Source organism: Hakea prostrata, chromosome 7, assembly GCF_041222555.1.
Source record: "Hakea prostrata isolate BN-2017 chromosome 7, UWA_Hpros_2, whole genome shotgun sequence".
Taxonomy (NCBI): Eukaryota; Viridiplantae; Streptophyta; class Magnoliopsida; order Proteales; family Proteaceae; genus Hakea; species Hakea prostrata.
In genome coordinates this window covers 11,030,045-11,053,024 of record NC_142606.1, presented here as the reverse complement: position 1 = coordinate 11,053,024, position 22,980 = coordinate 11,030,045, and the positions used below count along the sequence as shown (strand labels likewise).

At 35.0% G+C, this 22,980-nt stretch overlaps 2 protein-coding genes and 1 pseudogene across 2 annotated transcripts; 1 reads left to right on the top strand and 2 right to left on the bottom strand.

Moving 5' to 3' along the window:
* Positions 1-5,390: 5,390 nt before the first annotated feature.
* LOC149009731 (uncharacterized protein At4g26485-like) lies at positions 5,391-7,114 on the bottom strand. The gene is made up of 3 exons (XM_089163756.1): positions 6,187-7,114; positions 5,898-6,096; positions 5,391-5,787 (listed from the first exon to the last, which is right to left on the bottom strand). Exons 1-3 carry the CDS (start codon positions 6,899-6,901, stop codon positions 5,523-5,525), a joined length of 1,179 nt encoding a protein of 392 aa, XP_089019882.1. The 5' UTR covers positions 6,902-7,114; the 3' UTR covers positions 5,391-5,522.
* A 3,111-nt stretch (positions 7,115-10,225) lies between these two features.
* On the bottom strand, positions 10,226-14,092 carry LOC149009730 (uncharacterized protein At4g26485-like; annotated as a pseudogene).
* A 4,614-nt stretch (positions 14,093-18,706) lies between these two features.
* Positions 18,707-22,423, top strand: LOC149009729 (putative disease resistance protein At5g66900). Its single transcript, XM_089163220.1, has 5 exons — positions 18,707-19,663; positions 20,147-20,562; positions 20,716-21,065; positions 21,151-21,341; positions 21,433-22,423. Exons 1-5 carry the CDS (start codon positions 19,051-19,053, stop codon positions 22,266-22,268), a joined length of 2,406 nt encoding a protein of 801 aa, XP_089019346.1. The 5' UTR covers positions 18,707-19,050; the 3' UTR covers positions 22,269-22,423.
* Positions 22,424-22,980: the final 557 nt, after the last annotated feature.

The window sequence follows — 22,980 nt, the reverse complement described above, 5'->3', positions numbered from 1 at the left end:
ACCCATTATAGCATCATATTATATATTATAGATGCATAAATAAAAATTTGCAATTGGATATTTACATCAAGAACAACTTATCTGATTGGATCAATTTCTGCAGCTATTAAAATCCCATTTATCTTTCAAACAAAATTAACAACATGAACTCGTTTCTGAAGGGGCCTGTTTGGTTACATGAACCAAGGATTTGAAATGAAATAGGATTTCAGATCTATGGATTCATGAATTAAAAAAATTAAGTGTTTGATTAACCTCCAATCTATCAAAGTTCAAAAGTGCATTAAGCGAGGCAAAAAAGTAAAATCTTAGCTAGGATTTCATGAATCCAGGACATAATACAACCAAACAGATATAAATCTTCGATTCATGAATCCAAGGATTTCAAATCCCTGGATTCAGATAACCAAACATGAATCCGGATCTTCTCCCCGTCGGGGAGCTCAGAGTGCTCCCCCATGGCTTCCTGACCACAAAAACCAGTGGGTCTCACTGGTGAAAAAGTTTTTTTTTTTTTTTTAAATTTTTTTCAAAAAATGTTTTTCACTATGGGCCCCATTGATTTTTGTGGTGGGGAAGCGTTGGGGTCGCTGATCCGAACTCACCAAACAAGCCCTAAGAACTTTCATCCATTTTGACATGTCCTCCTCCGCAACAGAACGCGTAAGAACAAGCATTGTTTTTCCCGAGGTAAGAGAATATATAACATGAAGACATGGGTGTCTTTTACTAAATAATGTCTTTAGAGAAAGGGAAAGGTATTGATGTGTGTTGGAACATTTTGAGACGGTGAGACTTGAAAGATGAGAGTGCTTTACATCTCATGATCTGGAAATCCCTATTAGATAATTAAAGAGGGAGAGCTATGAGACTTGACAGATTCAAGAGTGCTTTATATCTCATCATGATCTGGAAATCCCCATTAGATAAATAAAGAGAGCTATGTGTTGGGGGTACTCTATGGGTTGCATGGAAGAATGACATGAATGAGAGTAGAGACCCATATATGGTTGCCAATTAGCACAAGGAGAAATAAATTATGGAAAAGTTTCACTTAAGTGGAATTTGAATTACAGAGCCATTTGGGTAGCAGCAAATTAACTAGTGCTCACTGCTTCATGTTCTTTGTTAACCATCTCATCTCCTGTGGCCTTTTATTTCTTCTTGTGCTAATTGGCAACTATAGATGTTAATTCTCATGTCATTCTTCCAACCCATAGACCCAACACATAGCTCGCTCTCCCTCTTTATCTAATAGGGATTTCCAGATCATGATGAGATATAAAGCACTCTTGTATCTGTTCCAACACACACTACCTTTCCCTTTCTCTAAAGACATTACTTACTAAAAGACACCCATTTACTTGTTTTTTTCTTTCAAATAAAATGCTTCTCAGTACGATATGATATGATATGATATGATATGATATGATCTGACCCATCTCAAGTAAAATTCATTTCAAATTGGTAAGGACATGAATCATGTAGAAGAAAATCCCTTGCTCATCACACTTGTTTCAATCATACATTTCAGATTTTGTGAAATATAATATGAAAAATAAATTTTGCATACAATGAACATGCACAGGCACTTTTAATTTTTACTTGATTCGAATCTTGCAGTCTTACGTCCAAAGCAAAGGTAGAACTTAAAAGTGACATCTCAAATGGATCCGTACTGTCTTTTCTCTTTTTTCAGAGTAATTTTTTTAATTTAAGAAATTGAAAAAAAAAAAGTTCAGATTACAAAATTTCAAAAGTTTATTTTAAAGACACATCGCATACTCACATTTGACAGAGAGAGGAATAGTAAACAACATAATTCAAGTAGAAACGTCATTATCATTATCCTTTTGAAAAAGTTAGTTTCTTTGAAGATAAGTAAAGGTTGAACTTCAGTGTTACACATTAAATGCACATAAATAATGCTCTAAAATATATAATATTTACTGTCAAAATTATAAGTTAAATATAATTAAGGTTTTCTTCTCAGTGGTGAGTAACATGTCCTTATTTTTATTTAATTTATTTAAAATTTTAAATTCAAATTATCGCCTTTGAAACTTAAGGCTAGGTGACATTATTGCCACCAACTTAACTTACTAAATAATCTAAAATATACCCTTTATTTCCATTTAACTCATTTAAAACTTAAAACACAAATTACTAAAATACCCTTTTCACAGTAAAATTACAATATTACCCCAACCCTATTTTAACATCTCCCAATCGATCAGAGTACTGTTCTGCTGAATTAGCATTTTGTCATAGAATCCCCCATCAACATGAAGGAGCAGCAACCGGAACCCGAAAACAAGAAAAGAATGGGGAGAAGGCAAAGCCAAAGATTAACCAAGGGGTGAGGAGGAAAAATGGAGGAGATGGGAAAACCAAATGTTAAAGAAAATTAAAGGATTAAAAAACAAGATTCAAAATGTTATGCCTATAGATTGTTGGAGGAAGGAGACAAGCAGAGAAAAAATGGGCACGAATAGGAGGGTTGGGCATTTGCAAGCAAAGAAAAGTGGAACACTTTGTCCGTTTCAGTTTTCCTTTTTCTATTTTCACTTTAGCCAACTTTAATGGTTATTACCGATTTGGACCACCTTGATGGTGTTACATGACTAATACCGTGTTGAGTAAGGTTGTGGGGTAATAGTGTAAGTTTACTGTTGAAAGAGAATTTTGATCATTTGTATTACACACTTTGAATAAGTTAAATAGGATAAGACATTTAGATCATTTAGTGAGTAAAATTAGGGGCAATAATGTTATTTTTTTGCCCAATAAGTATTTGGATAATTTGTATTTTAAATTTAATTCAATTAAATGAGGCAAAGGGCATTTAGGTTATTTAGTCATCACTTAATAGAAAAACTTGACTATAGGTAATTTGTAATTTTGACAATGATTACTAAATAATTTAGAATATATTAGTAGATGATCACTAGTTTTATCTTAATAATAGTGAGTGCCTTGTAAAAAACTCAAAAGAAAATTTATCTTTTAAATTTTTGTTTAAAATTTGTAAAAAACTTAAGGAGTTTTTTTTTTTTTTTTTTTTTGGTTACAAAACGGGGTCAAAAGACCCAAAAAAACAAAACAAATCAAACTAGAGCACAACTCTTGAGACAATCCTCTCTAAGGATGTCATTTCTTGGGGGATCATTGAAAAAGACCAGATCATCTCTTCCAATTAGCCGCCTCTTAGACAACCAATCAGCAACCTTGTTATTTTGACACCTCACATGACTAAATCTAACATGGCCTCGAGAATTATATAAACTTCGAATTTCAGCAACTAATCTTCCCATCGATCCTTGCTCGTTAACTTCTGCTTCCAGTAAGCTTATGGCCTTCAGCGAGTCTGATTCTATTTGGAGTGGCCATGCTCCCATATCCAACGCTACCTTTACCCCTTCTTTAAGGAGTCTTTTTAATGAAAAAGAAAAACAATAGATAAAAAGGAAACAATTATAAATGTGAGGTGATAATTTTCCTTTGTAACAAGGTTTCGGAATATTAAGTGGACTATGTTTTAATAGTATTTTTTTACGGCCCTCTTAAGTTGGGCCTAAATTTTTACTCCTACTTAAGTGGAAAAAATTTTAACCTACCTACTTTTAACTTTTTTTTAAAAATTTCAAGTTACCCATTGTTAAGGTTTTTGGCTTTTAACTTTTAATTTTTTAAAACTTGAATGGTTAATTGACTAAAATATCCCTCTATTTGTCAAATTACTAAAATATCATCTCACTCACTTAAGTGACCCAACCCCTACGTGTGTCTCTTCACCCTTCTTCTTCCAATTAATATAGGGGGACTTCGCCTCTGACCCTGAAGGGATTCAAACTCTGACCTCCTACACAAGTGATTTCAAAGATATAAGAAATCAAATTCAATCAAAGCCTCAAGTTTCTTTAGCTAATAAATAGTCTATTGTAAAGTTAACTATTTCCCTTAGAATGTCGACAGGCACAAAGTGACCATTAGTAATCAAAAAAATACAAGCGCACCTTGGATGGTCAAAATCATAAGATCCATAAACATTAACAATTCTGTGAAATATACTTTTTGAGAAAGCGAACATTATTATTCCATTAACTTGCCAACCCATTAAGGGTTTTATGAATGTGTGATACTTCCACACAAATATTAAGTTGGAGACGTATAATACTCTCATAAACCTCAAATAAAGAAAAACAAAAGTTTTAACTAATACAAGAATCCTCTTGCAAACGAATAAATGATTTTCAATCTTATGGTTAGTGGGTTAGATTAGGCTGCTTCTTAGTAGTGATTTTGATTCGATCGATTTAGGATACAATACATACAAAAGAAAGTTGTCAACTTCTCATTGTCTCTATGTCTTGTGATCAGAATTCATCAGGCATTTATGTATCATGTTTTCATCGTCGTAAATAGCAACTCATTTTATAATTAGGTTAGCTTGTATATGAGCTTTATTACTTGAATTGGATTCTATGATTTCTTTTTGCATTTTTGCCATTTAATGACTGAGTAAAGGTTGGTTTTTGTGGTACTGATTTGGAGATCTGAAGCCTACATGAGAGAACTTGGCTGTTGTTTGGTTTAGACATTGGTTAGATGATCATATTGCTTTTCTCCAATTGTTGTCTTGGGACTTATTATCTGAGTGACTTCTTTTACTAATTTTTTTCCAAGATAAATGAGTGAGGCTGAATTAACCTTATATATAATTGTATCAAAATCATTGGTCTTTCCTAATCAACCATTTGATAGAGAAAGAGAAAAATATGCTGCTGCTGTCAGGACTTGTTTGGTTACATGAATCTGGGGATTTGAAATGAAATGGGATTCCAAATCGATTTCAAATCTACGGATTCATGGTTCAAAAAATCAACTGTTTAGTTAGCTTTAAGTCTATTGAAGTTCATAGAGTTCTATTGGGTTACCTTTGAATGCACAAATTTTATCAATTTTATACATATAGTGAAATTCATGGATTTCACCCAACACCCAAGAATGGCTTAATTTACGTTTTTAGGCAAAAAAATGAAATCCCTGGAATCCAAGGATGTAAATGGATGTTTTACGACCAAACATTTATAAATCTCAGATTCATGAATCTAGGGATTTGAAAAATCTCTAGATTCAAATAACCAAAATGGCCCTTAATGAATGGATCCTGCCATCTTGGTATCTTTTCTCATCAAGAGTTTGGCTCGCCTTCTTCTACCAAGTTTATATAACTTTTCAATCCCTAATTGTGATTTAATAAATTTTAAGCATCCAATTTACATCTGGGTTGTTCTTTTTAAATTATTTATCTCCTCTCAGTATATTTCCTTGCTTTCTTATTTGCTAACAGGTTTGTAGTTTTAACATTGTGTTTGGAATCCAATGCAAGGTACGTAGGCAGTACAGAACAATATACTAGAAATCTTTGGTAGTTTTCCTTGAAAACATTACAAAATTACCAACTGAACCCATTCAAGATATTGTTTGTTCTCTGCTTTCATCATCCATGTGTTTCTCTATTACATTCCAAACATGTATGTGTTGCTGGGGTTGCAATCGAAGTTCCTATCTCCTCCAAACCCATATTTAGTATGGTAACCTGGGAAATCATTCAAATTAAAAGTCACAGCTTTTATAAAATTAAGTCCACAAACGTTGGCCAGGTTCTCTATGTTCCATTCAATATGGAACCCATTTGATTTATGAGAGACGTGAATTTCTCCATCTTCTGAAAGCATCTTCTTTGCATTCTTGAAGAACAAAGTAACCAGCTTTTGATGTCGACTGCATATGTTGAAGAAAAAAAAAAAAAAAAATACAAAGATATTAAATGAAGTTCTGGAAAGGGAATATAGATATATAATCATTAATCTCTTTTGCTCCGAACAGATTACCTGAGTTGGACCTCCCGGGATTCCTCTTTGAAAAGACCAGCATAGGGGAAGTTAAAGACGATCCGATCAAATCTCATGCCCTTGAGGAAATTATTGCCAGACATGTTTGTGGCATCGACTCCATGAAGAACCACGCATCCTCTACTCTTCAAACCATTGATATTAGATATGGCATTGCTGTAGTGTTTCTTCAGGAAATCTGAAATACAAAAACCCAACAATCTCGACAGAAGTGACAAACTCAAGTATTGATAATATTGTTAATCGTATTTAATTTAAACTAGAATACCTCTTGAATTGAGAGAAGTGGCAACCATGTTCACAGCAGAACCGAAAGCCTTGGCCAAACAAGCAGAGAAAGAGAAATCTCCTTCTCCAACCAACAGTATCTTCTGAGAACTTTTGTAGTGCTTTATCTTTTTCTCTATTGGGAAAGCATCTTTGGGAACTCTGATTTTGTCACCAACAGAGACATGAACAATAGATTTAATCTCTTCTACAGACTCAACATCTCCATCAACAGCAGGAGTTACCCATTCATCTTCTGAAACTGGGCTGGTATTTGGGTTAATAGAGGCAGAAAAAGTTGGCTCTACAGCTTCTCTGAACTCAGTATTAGGAACAACAATAACTACTACTCCATCTTCTTCTGATATTCTGGAGTTAGGTTGGAATAGTTTCACCTCATCGCAGGAAGCTGGTGCTTTGTATCTATTCTCTTCATCATCAATTAGAGTTACCGTTTCATCTTCTGAAGCTGGGTTGGTATTTTGGTTGATAGAGGCAGGAGGAGAAGGCTCTATAGCTTCTCTGGACTCAGCATCAGGTACAACAATAACTACTACTCCATCTTCTTCTGAAACTCTGGAGGTAGGTTGGATCGGCTTTACCTCATCGCAGGAAGCTGGTGGTGCTTTGTATCCATTCTCTTCATCAGACGTTGTACAAACTTCATTTTTTGTTCTAAAGAAAATGCTTCTGAGGTATGATATGACCAGACCCATTTCAAGTAAGATACAGTTCAGATGGGTGAGGACGTGACCATGTAATTAGAGACGAAGAAGATGATGATCTATTTATCCAATGTGAAGATAAAAGAGATTTCATGCATTAAAGAGGTGAGAAACTTGGGAAGGTTTGTTGCCATTTCACGAGGAATAGACTAATTGTACAGTACTGGCTCCAAAATACTATGCGTAAGGAGTTGATGCGTCGTTGGCATGGGAAAGCCAAAAGGCATGCAGATTATCTTTCTTGGTTTGTGGGTCTACTCTTCTGCACAGGTTTTTAAGGATAGGTTACACAAAACGGCTCCTTGGGCATTGGAGAATAGCTCGATCCCTACAAGACGGGATTTTAATTACCAGCTATCTTGCAAAACTAAGAAAACAAGGGAAAAAAAATCGTAACTGGTTAATCCATGAACCTGATAATTAATCTTTCAAAGTGAAGTTCACTGCTATCATAAATTCATGCTAGGGATACTATATTCCATTCATAATGCAACCCCGTTGTTGCGAAAGTAACTTTCTGGAGTGGTGTTGGTGTTGGTGTTGTTATTGTTTCGGAGGTTTTGTTTTACATCCTGTGAATTTGTATGGTTTGGTATTATCGCTACTGCTGACAAATGTTGTTTAGCTGCTTCATTAATGAATTTCTAGTTTTGAAAATTAATTTCCATGGAAACCTATCTATTTTATGAGTCTTTTGAATACTTATAGTTTACTCGTTCTAGTTATTGATAATCTGCATGTGCTTTGCCTTGAAATGGATTTCCAACTCTTTATAGTGGCAAATGAAATACTTCAGCTAGTTCATGATCTTGAATATTGTAAATTTTGTTTGGTAAATAGAGTAGAAACAGGTTCGTTGATTTATCTAGCTAAAGGAAGCTGAGAAGTTTTCTCTTAATCAAGTTTGATGGCAGTTCCCATTTCCCCACCCCCTTTCATGGTAAACTTTCCTAATTTTGCCTCAAGGTCTTGATCCTTACGTAGAGCTTAATATAAGTCTTCTTTTAATAAAAAAATAAAAAGAAAAAAATTTAAAAGAGCTCTTTACCTATACAAGCATAAGAGGACAAATGTTAATGTTGGGACTCAAGTACTCTTCATTTTGATAACGGTAAACTCCAACCTATTTGAACTTGCTACTTGGTGATGGATTTGTAATGAGAATCTGGATTGTGGGTAGATGATCCCAACTCTTATAATAAAGAACTTGAAAATGATAAGGTAGTTGATCAGTTTTTTTTTTTTTTTTTTTTTTTTTGTTTTTAAACTGCATTTCAATTAAAGGGGGCCAAGAAAAAGCCAAAACATCCTGATTACAAACATCAAGAAGCCAATGAATGGAATTAGGCCAGAGAATCCAATTTGCAACAGACTGGGCCTTCCTAACTAGATGATCAGTTTACTTGCACGATTAGTAGATAAATAGAGTACAAAAATATTTCCACATGATACCTTTAACACAAATGTAGTACGAAAGCCATAGCCCTCCCTCTTTATCTAATGGGATTTCCAGATCATGATGAGATATAAAGCACTCTTGTATCTGTCAAGTCTTTCCGTCTCACCATGTTCCACCACACACATTACCTTTCCCTTTCTCGAAAGACATTATTTAGTAAAAGATGTTTTCATGGTAGCTAGTGCTTTGTATCTATTCTCTTCTACATTTGTCCATAGTTTTTTTTCTTTCTTTCAAATAAAATGCTTCTCATTACGATATGATCTTGACCCATCTCAAGTGAGATTCAGTTCAAATTGGTAAGGACATGAATCATGTAGAAGAAAATCCCTAGCTCATTCCACTTGATTTAATTGTATTATCTCAGATTTTGTGAATTTTATTTATTTATTTATTTTTATTTTTTTACAATGAACCTGCACGAGTATTTTTACATTTTTACTTTATTCAAATCTTGCAATCTTACATCCAAAGCAAAGCAAGGTAGAACTTTGAAGTGACATCTCAAATGAATCCAAATGTCTATCCTTCTTTGATATTATTTTATTTAAAAAATAAAAAAAAATGATTATTATGACAAAATTTCAAAAGTTTATTTTAAAGACGTGTCACGTGGGTAGAGCAAGGAAGTGATAGTTTGTGTATTAAATGCAAAGAAGTATTGCCATCTTGTAACTTAAAAATTAAATAAGAAAAGGAGAAAGAATGAATTTTTTATACTGCACCCACCATTATTATGGTGAAAACTAATGACTACCCACTATTATATTCTAAATTATATAAAATTCACTGTCAAAATTACAAGTTATCTACAGTTAAAGTTTTCTGTTAAATTATGAATAAAATATAAAATAACTGAAGTGTCCTTATCTTTATTTAATTTATTTCAAATTTTAAATTCAAATTACCCAAATGGCATTTGAAAATTAAAGCGACATTATACATCATAGAATCCCCATCAATTGAATTTTGAATCACAGCAAAATTGCCCTTCTCTCCTCAATCTTCTAGTTCACTCCAAGAAGAATGGCAGTCAATCTCCCTTGGATCGCAGATTTCAATGAGAACAGGATAATAGTAATTGAGTGACTGGAAGAGCAATAAGGATCCAAAAGAGAAGACTTAGGTCTACCTCTTATCTCCTTTATTTTATTACATCTCAAGGTGGTCGAGGATGAATAATAATGAAGATGTAGAAAAAACTCAAATGATTAAAAGAAATTAAAGTTCTGCTAATGGATTGTCGGAGGAAGGAGAGAAGCAAAGAAAAGTGGAACACTTTGTTCGTTTCAGTTTTCCTTTTTCTAAAGTTCGTATTTTCGAATATCAAAGAATGGATTTTCACTTTAGCCAAGTTTGAGGTTTCTCATTCTTCGCAATTGATGAAAATTCTGATAGGGCTTTCTTCTTGTGTAAGACTGATTGAATGATATAAAGTTGCTTTTTCTAATTTCCTTAAAGATTTTTAGAGTAAATAATCAACAATAAAGGGAAAGAAAGAAAGAAAAAGAAAAAAAAAAAAAAAAAAAAAACCTTAAAAATCACTCACAACAGAATGGTTTTTCAGAATAAAGCAATGGATGGAACTACTATAAAAGCACTTATTAGCAAATTAATACATCACACATCTTGGATTAAGTAAAGACTTTGGTTTCCAGTAAATTCATTAGGAATTGATGATCTCCTAACAAAGATATGATATCAATTCACAAAAAATTTAGGACCAACCCAACCCCCCCCCCCCCCCCCCCACCCCCCCCCCACCCCCCAAAAAAAAAAAATTTTTTTCCCGATCTCCGATGGATTACTTTTCTAATCAAGATGAATGCATTTATCCTAATCAATTGGTCTCTTCATCAAATTGTCCAATATTGGGTGGGGGCCACAAAGTTCCCATCTCCTCCAAATCCATTTAGGACGAGAAAAATCGGATAATCATTCAAATGGAACTTCACGGAATATGGATTTTAAAAAAAATCCGGGGCCATGAATCCGATCCGGGAGATTCTATATCCCATTTAGAATGACGCTTAGTCGTTTTGTGAGAGACATGAATTTCTCCATTTTCCAAAAGCATCTTCTTGGCATTCTTGAAGAACAATGTGACCAGCTTTTGGTGTAGACTGCACAGGTAATAAGTAAATCAAGTTAATTAAAATTATAGTCAGAGATCCTTCATTCATGAAAATTGATCAAGTATTAATAGCCAATCAATGTGCAAATGTTCATGTAGCTAGCAAGCGTCTCTTGAGAACCTAGAACATTAGACTCGGAGAATTTACTTAGGATTTTTTGCAAATCAAGCTCTAAACTCGTAAGAGTTTCTATATACCCAAAATGAAGGATGATCCAGCATCATTGCATGAAAATATAATGTATTTGCCTATTTAAAGGAATGAAAATGTGATGAGAATCATTTTTCCTAAAAAATGAAAATGGTTTGGTAATCTTGCCCAGATATATATTGTAGAATGAAAAATGAGATTAGTATTTCAATAAAAAAATAAAAATTGACAAAAAATGATAATATATTGTTAGGGTTTGGGAGTAAAGAAAATAAACGAACAATAGGAAATTTATGTTTACTATTATGTCTCCAATTTAAATTTGAATTTAAGTGGCTTGCACAAATATGAATAGAATGAAAATTTCACCAGAAACTGACAATAACCATCAAGTCTATAATAGATTTTGAGTATTTTCTATTTCTTTGAAACAAAAATAGGACCTAATTAAAATGGATAACAAACAGTTAATGAAAGAAAAATGTCAAAGATGGAGAAATGAAAATTGATACCAATTCCTTAACTCCATAACTCCAAACAAATTACCTGAGTTGGTACTCCTCCGATTCCTTGTGGCGGGAAAACCCAGCATGGGGGAAGTTAAAGATGATCCGATCAAATCTCATGACCTTGAGAAACTTATAGCCTGACATATTTGTAGCATCCACCCCATGAAGAACCATACACCCTCTACTCTCCAAATCATCAATATTAGACATGGCATTGCTGTAGTGTTTCTTCAAGAAATCTGAAATACAAAACCAACCATCTCTGACAGAAGTGCAAAACTCAAATATTGTTTATAATCTTAAACGAATTTAATTGAAAAAACTGAAATACCTTTTGAATTGAGAGAAGTGGCAACCATGTTCTCAGCAGAACCAAAAGCCTTGGCCAAACAAGCAGAGAAGGAGAAATCTCCCTCCCCAACCAACAGTATCTTCTGAGAACTTTTGTAGTGCTTTATCTTTTTCTCTTTTGGCAAGCCATCTTTGGAAACTTTGATCTTGGCAACAGTAGAGACATGAGCAATAGAATTAGCATCTTCTTCAACATCAATTAGAGTTAACGTTTCATCTTCTGAAGCTGGGTTGGTATTTGGGTTAATAGAAGCAGGAGGAGATGGCTCAACAGCTTCTTTGAACTCAGCATTTTGTACATCAATAACTACTACTCCATCTTATTCTGAAACTCTGGAGTTAGGTTGGATTGGCTTCACCTCATCCCAGGAAGCTGGTGCTTTGTATCCATTCTCTTCATCAGTTATACAAACTTTCTTTTTTCTTCTAAATAAAATGCTTGTCAGGTATGATATGACCTGACCCATTTCAAGTAAGAATACAGTTCAGATTGGTAAGGTCCGTAAGGACGTGAACCATGTAATGGGAGACGAAGAAGGTGATGATGATCTATATATCCAATGTGAAGATAAAAGACATTTCATGCATTAAAGAGGTGAGAAACTTGGGAAGCTTTGTTGCCATTTCACGAGGAGCAGACTGCGTAGAGTGGCTCCAAAATAGTATGCGTAAGGAGTTGATGCGTTGCTTGCATGGGAAAGCCAAAAGGCATGCAGATTATCTTTCTTGGTTTGTGGGTCTACGTAGTCTTCTGCACAGGTTTTTAAGGATAGGTCACACGAAACGGCTCCTTGGGCATTGGAGAATAGCTCGATCCCTACAAGACGGGATTTTAATTACCACTAATTATCTTGCAAAGCTAAGAAAACAAGAAGAAAAAAAATAGAAACTGGTTAATCCATGAACCTGATAAGTAATCTTTCAAATTGAAGTTCACAGCTATCATAAATTGATGCTAGGGATACTATATTCCATTCATAATGCAACCCTGCTGTTCCGAAAGTAACTTCCTGGAGTGGCGTTGGTGTTGCTACGGAGGTTTTGTTTTAGATCCTGTGAATTCATATGCTTTGGTGTCTTTTGAATACTTAATAGTTTACTCGTTCCAGTTATTGACAATCTGCGTGTGCTTGTCTTGAAATGGATTTCCAACTCTCTATAGTGGCCTTAGTGCAGTTTATCAGATGAAATACTTCACCTAGCTAGCTAGTTCATGATCTTGAATATTATAAACTCTTGTTTCGTAAATAGAGTAGAAAACAAGTTGGTTGATTATCTAGCTAAAGGAAGCTCGGAAATGAGAATAAGACATCACGGTCAGCAATCAATAAGAAGATTTGTAGGTATGCCATGAGGAAATTTGTTGTCTATGCCTCGAATGGTTATGATCCCTTTGTTAATGGCAAAAATTAGAATTTGATGCAATTTCATTCTCCAGTACCAGGTTCAGAAATGAAAAGCACTCATTGTCAAGTGTGTGAACCTCGTCAATGACCATAACCTTTTTAAGGATTTGGTAAAATAAAAAGTTTATATTTATAACTAAGCCTTATGTTTTCATATAACTTATCCAAAATGTTATTAAATAGTAAATCAAGGGTATCTTTAATCTTCTACCAAAAAAAAAAAAAAAAAGTACTCCTGTAAATAAAATAAAAAACTATTTATCCTTAAATCAGTTTTTGAAATACCTCATAAAGGCAAATGAAAGATGTCAATTTTTTTTACTCAATATGATTTACTTCAAACCTAAGGCCTCAAGGTTTCAAATAAAAATTACCCTAAAAAATAATACAAAAAATACATTTATCGTCTAATATGATCAAAATACTTCGGGTCAAAATTAAGATTTGTATCAAGGTTAATATTAGGATGGAATCCATGGTTAAAATCACGGTCAAAATCAATGTTAGGATCAAGGTCAATATCATGGCCAAAATCAAGGTCAGGATCTGCGACAAAATCAGGATTAGAGTCAAAACTATGGTCAAGACTAAGCCAAAAGTTAAGGTAAAAGTTATAACAAAAAATAGGGCCGGATCGGGAAGAGTTGGGCAAGTCAAATAGTAATTCCAGGCTGGCCCTTAGCCTTGTTTCAAGACTATAATATTTTAACTTTGACGCACCCTTAGGGGGCCAAAATCTTAAGCCTAGACCACTTCAAGCTTAGGACTGATCGAGGCCAGCCAGGCCAAACTTGCACCCCTAAGCCCCCCCGCCACCTCCGCATGTGCTCTTAAACTTTCTTTACCTTGCTCGAGCTTGACTTTACTGCTGCACAATTAATGTGAAATATTGTGCTACGGACGGTCGAGATCGACTGAGATTTTGATCTCGACCGTCCGTTTCTCAAAAATGTAAAAACGCAATTTTAAAAAATAGACAGTCAAGATCTCGATCATGCGATGCAAGTGCTGCGCAGCACCCAAGCAATTTCCATCTTGCAACTTCTGCTGAACCATGTTTGAAAATGCTTACTTATTTGAAGGGTTATCATCTCATTTGGGTCATCCCAAACGTAGGCTGCGACATATGTATTATATAGACTATAGTCTTCTTCCTCGACCGTCAAACACATCTCGACTATTTATATATAATTAATTAATTACCTCTTCGCATTCCCATCCGTTAAACACGACGATTATTTAAACTTTGAAATCTTGTGCGGCGCAATTAAAAGCTCCATGTGTCATCTTTTGGATTTGGATCCATTCTTTGGTTGCAAACGAAATTGAATGGAAATAGAGATGAGGAAATACAAATTTTAAAATGAAGCTTTTCTGTTTCTTTCTTTATTCAACATAATTGTATCAACAGCTAACAGTTTTTTACTTAATTACTTAATAAGAAAGTTTTCTCATAATCTTTTCATAAAGCATCTTTCCAAACTTTTAATGGTAAAATATAAACCAACACAACTACGGTTGGAAGTTTTGATGAATTTTTTCCAGCAGAAATTTAATGAAATTTAATCTCCAAGGGTTGACGGTAAAAGGCCAACACTTCAATATAGAAGGTAATGACTGTTGGAGGAGCGAAGAGTTAATAAAACTGTTTTACGATGATCTCTTAAAACCACTCGTGTAAACTCTCTCTACCTTACTAGAAAACAATGAATAAATATATAATATAAAACCGCTTACTTAATTGGAGGGTTAGCATCTCATTTGGTTCTCCTGCCAAACATATACAAGCATTAGAGGACAAATGTTAATGTTGGGACTTAATTCTTCACTTTAATAAATATAAACTCCCACCGTTTTGAACTTGATAGTTTGTGATGGATTTGTAATGAGAATCCGGATTGTGGGTAGATGATCTCAACTCTTATAATAAAATAAAAATAAAAATGATAAGGCAGATTAATTTGATTGCACGATTAGTAGATTAAAAGTCTCAACTTCCTTAGGGGAGGTCTTGGGTTCACACCCGTAGACCAGCAGGGCCAAACTTGCGACCCTAAACCCTTAAGGCTGAAATCTTAAGCCTAGACCTCTTCAGGCTTAGGACAGGTCGAGGCTAGCATGGCCAAACTTGTGACCCAAACCCCACCTCCGCATGTTCTTTGAAACTCTCTTTACCTTGCTCGGGGTCAACTTCAGTGCCACACAATTAATGCACAAAATTGTGTTGCGAAAGCTCAAAATCGACCGAAATCTCTATCTCCACTATTCGTTTCTCAAAAATGTAAAAACACGTCAAAATCTCGAGTGTTCGCTGCATGTGCCCCCACAGCACCCGAGCAATTTCCACTTTCATCCACTACCTCGCAACTTTCTGTTGTAGAAAGTTTGAAAATGCTTACTTATTTGAAGGGTTATCATCTCATTTGGGTCATCTTGACCGTGAAGTCTTCTTCTTCCTTGACCGTGAAGTCTTCTTCCATGACCGTTAAACACTAGCTTTAATCTCGAGTGTTCGCATTCCCATCCGTTAAACACGACGATTAATTTAACTTTGAAATGCGCAAATCACGAGCGGCCATCCACCGGCCCCGCTGTGGATTTAAACTTAATGTTTTGCTTGTCGTATAAGTTGATCTGAAGACCGGATCATCCCCCGACGGCTTTACAACCACATATTGCAGTGGGGTCCACATTTGAAAAAAAAACAATGAATTTCACATGCGAACCCTACTTATAATATGTGGTTTAATGTGGTTGAAAAGCCGTGGACCGACAGAGAGATGATTCAGAGTCGTGAATAAGACGGTGATTCTTTTCATTTTTTGATTTAGCTCCATTGGTTGCAAACGAAATTGAATGGAAAGAGGATGAAGATATTCAAATTTTAAATGAAGCTAATTCTGTTTGTTTTTCAACAGGTAGGTAGGCATGGATATAGCCTCTACCATATATAGGTGAACCGTTGTAAAAATAAATTCTATTATTAAATTTATTCAATCAAATCTGAACCATCTATGATATATATATTAAAAATTTAAAAGAATAAAGATTTACAGGCGATTGAATTTTTTTTCATTAGCATCATTCCTAATAAGACAGCAAAGAGCTACACGGAGATAAAGGGGGTGAAGATGGAGTTCTTGAACGGATTGCGAGAATCCAGCCAGGAAGTTTGCATAAGAGTTCACTTCATGCAAATTATATTCAAAAGAACATGCAACAAAGTCCCCCAACCAGCTCAAGAATTTGTTTAATCAAATCCACTACATACCATGGCACCCGATAGACCTTTGTATCATCTTAATAGCTGACTCAGAATCGGATCATATCTGGACTCTATTGTGCCCCAAATCGTAAGCTTTCAATAGGCCAACAACAATTGCTTTCATGAAGGATGTTAAGACTAGGCATACCATCGGATATGGCAAAGATCAATTTGCCAGTGTTGTCACGTCCAAGTGTACCGTAGCCTCCATGGCTACATTTTGTGAATCATCGCAATCAATTGCAATCCAACCATCTGGAGGAATCCAACCATCTGGAGGCCGTATCCAGCGAAACATCTTCTTTTTGTCAGATATGAATTGAGCTTGAATTTGTCAACGATATTTTAGATTTAATTCTATCAAATTTAATAATAAAATTTTTGAAACTGTTAACAAAATACACGGTTGTTCAGTCACCGTTTTCTCTTTAATTAATTATTTAATAAAAATAAATTATTCATAATCTTTTCATAAAGCATCCATTTCCAAACTTTCTAGTATTAAAATATATAAACCAGCACAGCTACCGTTGCAAGTTTTGGCAATTTTTTTGCAGCTGAAATTCGGTGAAATTCAACCGGTTCGGTGGATGGCAAATAAAAAAGAGGGCGAAAATAATATTTTCTAAAACGGCCAACTGCCGAATTTATTCTTTTGCTTTTTAAAATCAAATTGGAGAAAAAAGAAATCACCTAAACAATAAATTTTTGTACACCATATAAGGTAAGGACTATTGGGAGAAACAAAACTTAATAAAACTTTCTCACAATGAAAGCAAGGTCCGAAATGTTTGACTATGTCGTCATGTAAATGGCTGGCAACGCCACTGATACTGCGATATTTAGCCGACGGCGGCCTTTGACATGGTGTTGATGAAAATTTGATGCCAGGTTTCGGAAAGTATTTAGGATTTTTTTTTTGAATTTTGTTGTGTAGTATAATTTGAAGCCGATAAACAATTGAGAAAATTATTTTGGCCTAAAACATCACTTAAAATTTAAAATTTTTGATTGACATATGCTCGGCTATATGCGGGCAAAATTGAAAGTTTAAAAGACTTATATAAATGGATTTTAATCGTCTACGGCCAACATCCCTAGCGGCCATCCAGAGGCCGTTGGATGGCCACCACGTGTCAGTGATTAAAATCTCAGCCGTTGACACTTACTCATTTGTTAGAAAAATCACTAAGTAAGTGTCAGCTGCCGCTAGGGATGTTGGCCGTAGACGATTAAAATCCCATATAAATTAATGTAAACATGCAAAGAGAACACAAATACACAACTAATGAAAATAAGTAAAAAAAAATTCTACAATTCATTAATTATGTTAAGTATGCCTCATGCTTCACATTTTGTTGCCGACAGGCGCGGCGACAAACAGGGTCCCACTCCTTGATGAGATACTGAATGAAAACTCAGTGAAAAATCAAATGAAATTTTGTTAATTATGATGAATTTGACGATATTTCGCTGAAAAATCGACTTTTCACGATATATCGCCGATTTTTTGAATAAATTGTTTCGTTAGGAGGAGTTGTGTTGCCGGTTATATATTGCCATATACACATTGAACCTTGGGAGAAAGTCTCTCCGAACCACCCAACCACAACTTGTAAACTCTCTCCACCTTACTCTCCTATCCGGACAACCCTGCTAAAAAACAATAAACAAATAAATTAATATAAAAATGTTTACTTAATTGAAGGGTTAGCATCTCATTTTGTTCTCTTGCCAAGCATAGCGACAAATATATATTTTTAATGACCATCAAATATAATTATTATTATCTTTTTTTATATATGTTCATCGTGATCAACTTACCCACGATACAAGATTTTTGTTTTTTTATCAAACACATAAAAACTTTATTCAAAGAAACATGTACGAGGAAATCCTTCCAATAGTAAATCCTAGCCCACGTGATGACTACATCCATCAAACTTTATACATGTCTAAACAACGGAACGGCCGCTTTAGCTGACAAGTATTCCAATTGATAATTTAAATTATCATGAAAAAAAAAACGAACCTATGACTTTTTTGCATGTCTTTGTCAATCATTTTTATTTTTGGACAACTATTAAAGATGGGTTACTTTGATTTTTTTAAGCCCTTTTTGGCTTTTTTTTTTTTTTTTTGATTTTTCAAATCTTTTGCTCTAGTTAATGCTTGTATGAGTGGATTATCGCTGATTTTTTTACTTTAAAAACAAAATTCTTCTCACAATTTGAAAAATTCAATTTTCTTTATATTGTCCTTGAACCATATATATATATATATTATTATTATTATTAATTTAAATGTTGAACATACGGTTGGGTTTATCCAGACAAATAAATAAACCATATGTTTTTGTTTCTGTTTTTGACTTTTTGTCTAGTTGCATACAGCTGTGTAACACAAACATCATGACCCTTGCATCATTGCAAGCGTCCAACTTTGAAGAAATTTCCAGGAAATTTCAGATGTCATTATCTTTCTTTACTTTTTGTTCAGATGTCATTATTTTTCTCTTAAAGGCTTTCGTAGAGGCTTCAAATGGGGAATCCGTTTATCCCAAAGCAAAGTGATCCGCGCCGAGAATCGGTGAGATGAAATTTCCAAGATATGTCCAAGAAAGGATCTTCTGGGTTCGAGGCAAGTCAAGTTGAGATTCGTTTGTTTGAGTTTTTTTCTATAAATTCAGTTTTTGTTCTTTCAATCCGAAACCGATGTCAGAGCAATTATCGATTCCTATAGAAAGAAAGGCTTGATCACAGAAAAGGGTTAATTTGCAACCTTGAATCTTTCCGAGTCCTTTGTTTTCAATTTAGGGTTTTAAGTACAGGAAAGGGTACTAGAGAAGGAGAGAAACCAACCGCCATGGCTGGGCAGTTCCCTGAAACGGTTCTTCTTACTCCCTCTGCTCAGGAGTTGAGGAGAACGATTTCAGATGTTATTCATAAAACTCCTCAATTGAAGCACTGTTTAGACCAGCTCCAATTTACCTTAGATAGCATAATCCCTCGAATTGAAGAAATAGATCGTTTTAGAGCTGAACCGACAGACCACCAGATACTTGATGTAGGAAAACTTAAGACCCTTTTAGAGAAGGGTGTAAAGCTTGTAAGCAAGTGTTCTTCTGTGTCATCTCGGTTCTGCTGCTTCAAGAATTGTAGGCTTTCGAAAAAAATCCTTCGATTGAATAAAGATTTGCTGCAGTTCTTTAAGATTGATGTCCCTGTTGATATCTGGCTTGACAATAAACATATTCTGGTTAATCTGAGAGACATGATCGCCAAATTCGATTCTTCCGTCGGTTTGAAATCCGAGATTCCTCAAATTAGCGACAAGGTTTTTGGTTTGGACGTGCCTCTGATGGAACTGAAGATGCAATTGTTTAGCGAGGATATGATGGTTGTGGGGCTTTGTGCTCCTGGTGGCTGTGGCAAAACAACGTTGGCTTCCATGATCTGCCGAGACAGCGAGGTTAAAGGTGTGTATAAAATCTGCAAACGTTCTTCTTGTTTACCCTCTCGGTGCCCTAATTTTTCTTCTTCTTTATTTTTAGTTATATTTATTTAAAATTTGATTTTATAGAAACCCTTTTGATTTACTTAGTTCTATTTAGTTCAAACACGTCTACAAATTTAAACAAATTTTTTGACAGAGGTTGCTTTTTAGTCTCCTCCCATGTTTTTCATTGCAAACCTTGTGAAGAAGCCGGTTCTTAGTCTTGTTTCCTTTTTATTTTGTTTTGTGAAATATGTTACCAACTGGTCAAGTTCAAGCTTTTTGGGAACTTGCTTCACACCACAGTTAACCTCATAATATGATTTCACATGCTTATGTCTAAGGTTTTCTCATGGAGACAATCTAAGTTATATACTTTTGTCTTTAAATACCTTTAAGTTTGTATTACCGAAAACATCAACTGTATGCTCTCCTGATTTTATGCCTTCTGTTCTTATTGAAACAGAGAGGTTCAAGAACATATGCTTTCTCAGCATTTCAAGCTCACCTAACTTCAAAACAATTGTACAAAGATTATCAGAACAGATGTTTCCAAGGTCACCAGTCCCTGAGTTTCTAAATGATGGAGAAGCAGAGATGAAGCTGGGAAACCTGCTGATGCTGAGTGAAAAACAGCCTTTACTGTTGGTTCTTGATGATGTTTGGGAGGATTCAGTTGTTCATAAATTTATCTTCAGAACAGAAGGATATAAGATACTGGTTACTTCAAGAACTGCATGCCAATCATTTGACTGTAAATATTCTCTAAAAATGCTCGGCGATGCAGATGCCATGGCTCTTTTCTGTCAGTCAGCTTTTCCTGGGGATGGGAATGGGAACGGTGGAATCTGTGAGGAGCCTGACTGGGATCTTCAAAACAAGGTCTGATATCTTAATCATATCCACTTATATCATGCATTAAGTTTTTGTGTGAAAATGGGCAAGACTTGGACATTTTGTAATGGATGCTTCTGTACTGACATTCATCCGTTTTTTAAATATCACTGACTTTACTGGAAATTGTTAAAATTGCAGATAGTGCGAGGTTGTAGGGGACTTCCATTGGCTCTTAAAGTTATTGGCAATTCATTGCGCGGACAGCCTGTGAAAGTGTGGAAAAACACTGAGAGGATGCTTTCAAGTTGCTCCATTTTTGAGTCCCACAGTGATTTGCTCACTTGTCTTGCTTCCAGTTTAGACTACTTAAATAAAAACGTTCAAGAATGTTTTATGGACCTGGGTTTATTTCCTGAAGACGAAAGAATCCCTGCTTCCACTCTTATAGATATGTGGGTTGAACTCTATGGCATTGATGAAGTGGATGCTTACATCAACCTTCTTGAACTTTCTGACAGAAATCTTATTAACCTGATTGATATAACAAGGTATCCTAGGCATCTCCTGCAAGCCATTATCTTTAGTTCTCTTTTGTGTTTGACGCTCTAAGCCATGAAATTCTCTTGTGAACAGTGGAGATGCTGGGCGAGTTGATGGTAACTTGAATGGGCTTTTCGTTACCCAGCATGATTTGCTCAGAGACCTGGCCATCTACCGAAGCCGACAGCAGGATACAAGATTAATCATAGAGGACAGCCTTCTAAAGACATGGAGTGAACAAAAGCGCCAATTTCTGAATGCACGCCTTGTCTCCATCTACCCAGGTTTCTTAAGACTACCTGTGTTTTATTACTTCTTTAGTGCTTCTCCAGTCTATCATCTTTCTGACCTTCATATCTTCTTCTTATCTGTCAGGTGATATGGTTAAATCAAACAGGTGCAACATTCATGTACCTCAAGTTGAGGTCTTCATCTTGAATTTCTCTGGAACAGAGTATACTTTACCCTCACTTATGGGTAAAACTGAAAAGCTGAAGGTTCTGATCATTTCAAATCATGGGCGCTACTGTGCTCAGCTGAGATGGATGACAGCACCCTGTTATTTATCCAATTTAACAAGACTTACACTAGAAAAGATTTTGATCCCTTCCCTTGATGAGATCACAATGCCAATGAAGAACTTGCAGAAAATTTCACTGTTCATGTGTGAGGTTGGCCAAGCATTTAAGACCTGTAACTTCAATTTCCCTCACATGTTCCCAAATCTTGTGGAGATCAGCATCGACTCTTGCAAGGATCTTGTGGAGTTGCCTAAAGGGCTTTGTGATCTTGTCCATTTAAAGAAGCTCGGCATAACCAACTGTCATGAATTACTTGCACTACCCCAGGAAATTGGATGCATGACAGATCTAGAAGTGTTGCGGTTGAATGCCTGTACGAAATTGTTAGAGTTACCAGACTCGGTGCAAAATCTCCTGAAGCTTAGGTTTCTTGATATATCTGACTGTTTGAATATCGATAGGTTGCCTGAAGGGTTGGGTGAGTTAAGTCATTTGGAGAAGCTTGACATGAAACAGTGTTGTGGTGTGCGAGAATTGCCCGATTCAGTGATGAATCTTGTGGATTTAAAAGAGGTAATCTGTGATGATGAGACTGCTGATCTTTGGGAACCTCTTCAACAGTATTCATGTAAACTAAAAATCACTGTTCCTAGAGAAATCAACTTGGCTTGGCTTGGAGTTGATATTTAGTCTGGCTCAGGAGAAACTTTCGGATCCTTGGTCAGGAACAAAAACATTTGTGTGGGTGTGTCGGGTGTGTATGTGTGTTGTTGTATAATATTAGTAAGTGGCTGTGTATTTGAAGTAACTATGATGGTGAATGGAGCCGTTCATCTTTGGAAACCTCTCTAACAGCTTTGATGTGAGATAAGAAATTTCTCCACCTATAAATATCTACTTCTGTTTGTTTTTTTTGTTTTTTTGTTTTTTTGTTTTCAGAAGAAGCAGCACTGGGGCAAGGATCTAACAACACTTAGTGGTGAATAATATTCTGAGTGGTTATATTGAGCTTCAAAACCTAGAAGGCTAAATACTCTATTATCATCCAAGATCGGTTGCGAGAATGGAGGAGATCGGCATTTGCCGCGCATAATTCTTATAAAATATGTCATCTTTGTTAGAAGTCCTTCTTATGTATGTCAAGAAATAAAAATGGTTTCTATGTATCTTCTTGAAATATTTGAATAATAATAAATTGGGTAAATATTCATCAAATGATATTTGGACTCTTTTTAATTGATAATTTCACTTGCCTCCTCTCTTTTCAAAACTATTAAACACCTCTTAATTTTTTTTCTTTTAAATTTTATTTTTAGTGTTAAATATTTCTTTAAATTCCAAATTACCATTCAACTGAAAATTTGTTTTAATTTAAGTTATAAATTACGTTTAATTATTACAG

Excerpts from the sequence above, each read along its gene's own strand:
- LOC149009731 (XM_089163756.1), bottom strand. The coding sequence starts at position 6,901 with ATGGGTCTGGTCATATCATACCTCAGAAGCATTTTCTTTAGAACAAAA. Across the intron at positions 6,097-6,186 it reads CACTTCTCTCAATTCAAGAG|ATTTCCTGAAGAAACACTAC; the intron begins GTATTCTAGTTT and ends TTTGTATTTCAG. Across the intron at positions 5,788-5,897 it reads TCCCGGGAGGTCCAACTCAG|TCGACATCAAAAGCTGGTTA; the intron begins GTAATCTGTTCG and ends CAACATATGCAG.
- LOC149009729 (XM_089163220.1), top strand. The coding sequence starts at position 19,051 with ATGGCTGGGCAGTTCCCTGAAACGGTTCTTCTTACTCCCTCTGCTCAG. Across the intron at positions 19,664-20,146 it reads CCGAGACAGCGAGGTTAAAG|AGAGGTTCAAGAACATATGC; the intron begins GTGTGTATAAAA and ends TTATTGAAACAG. Across the intron at positions 20,563-20,715 it reads ACTGGGATCTTCAAAACAAG|ATAGTGCGAGGTTGTAGGGG; the intron begins GTCTGATATCTT and ends TTAAAATTGCAG.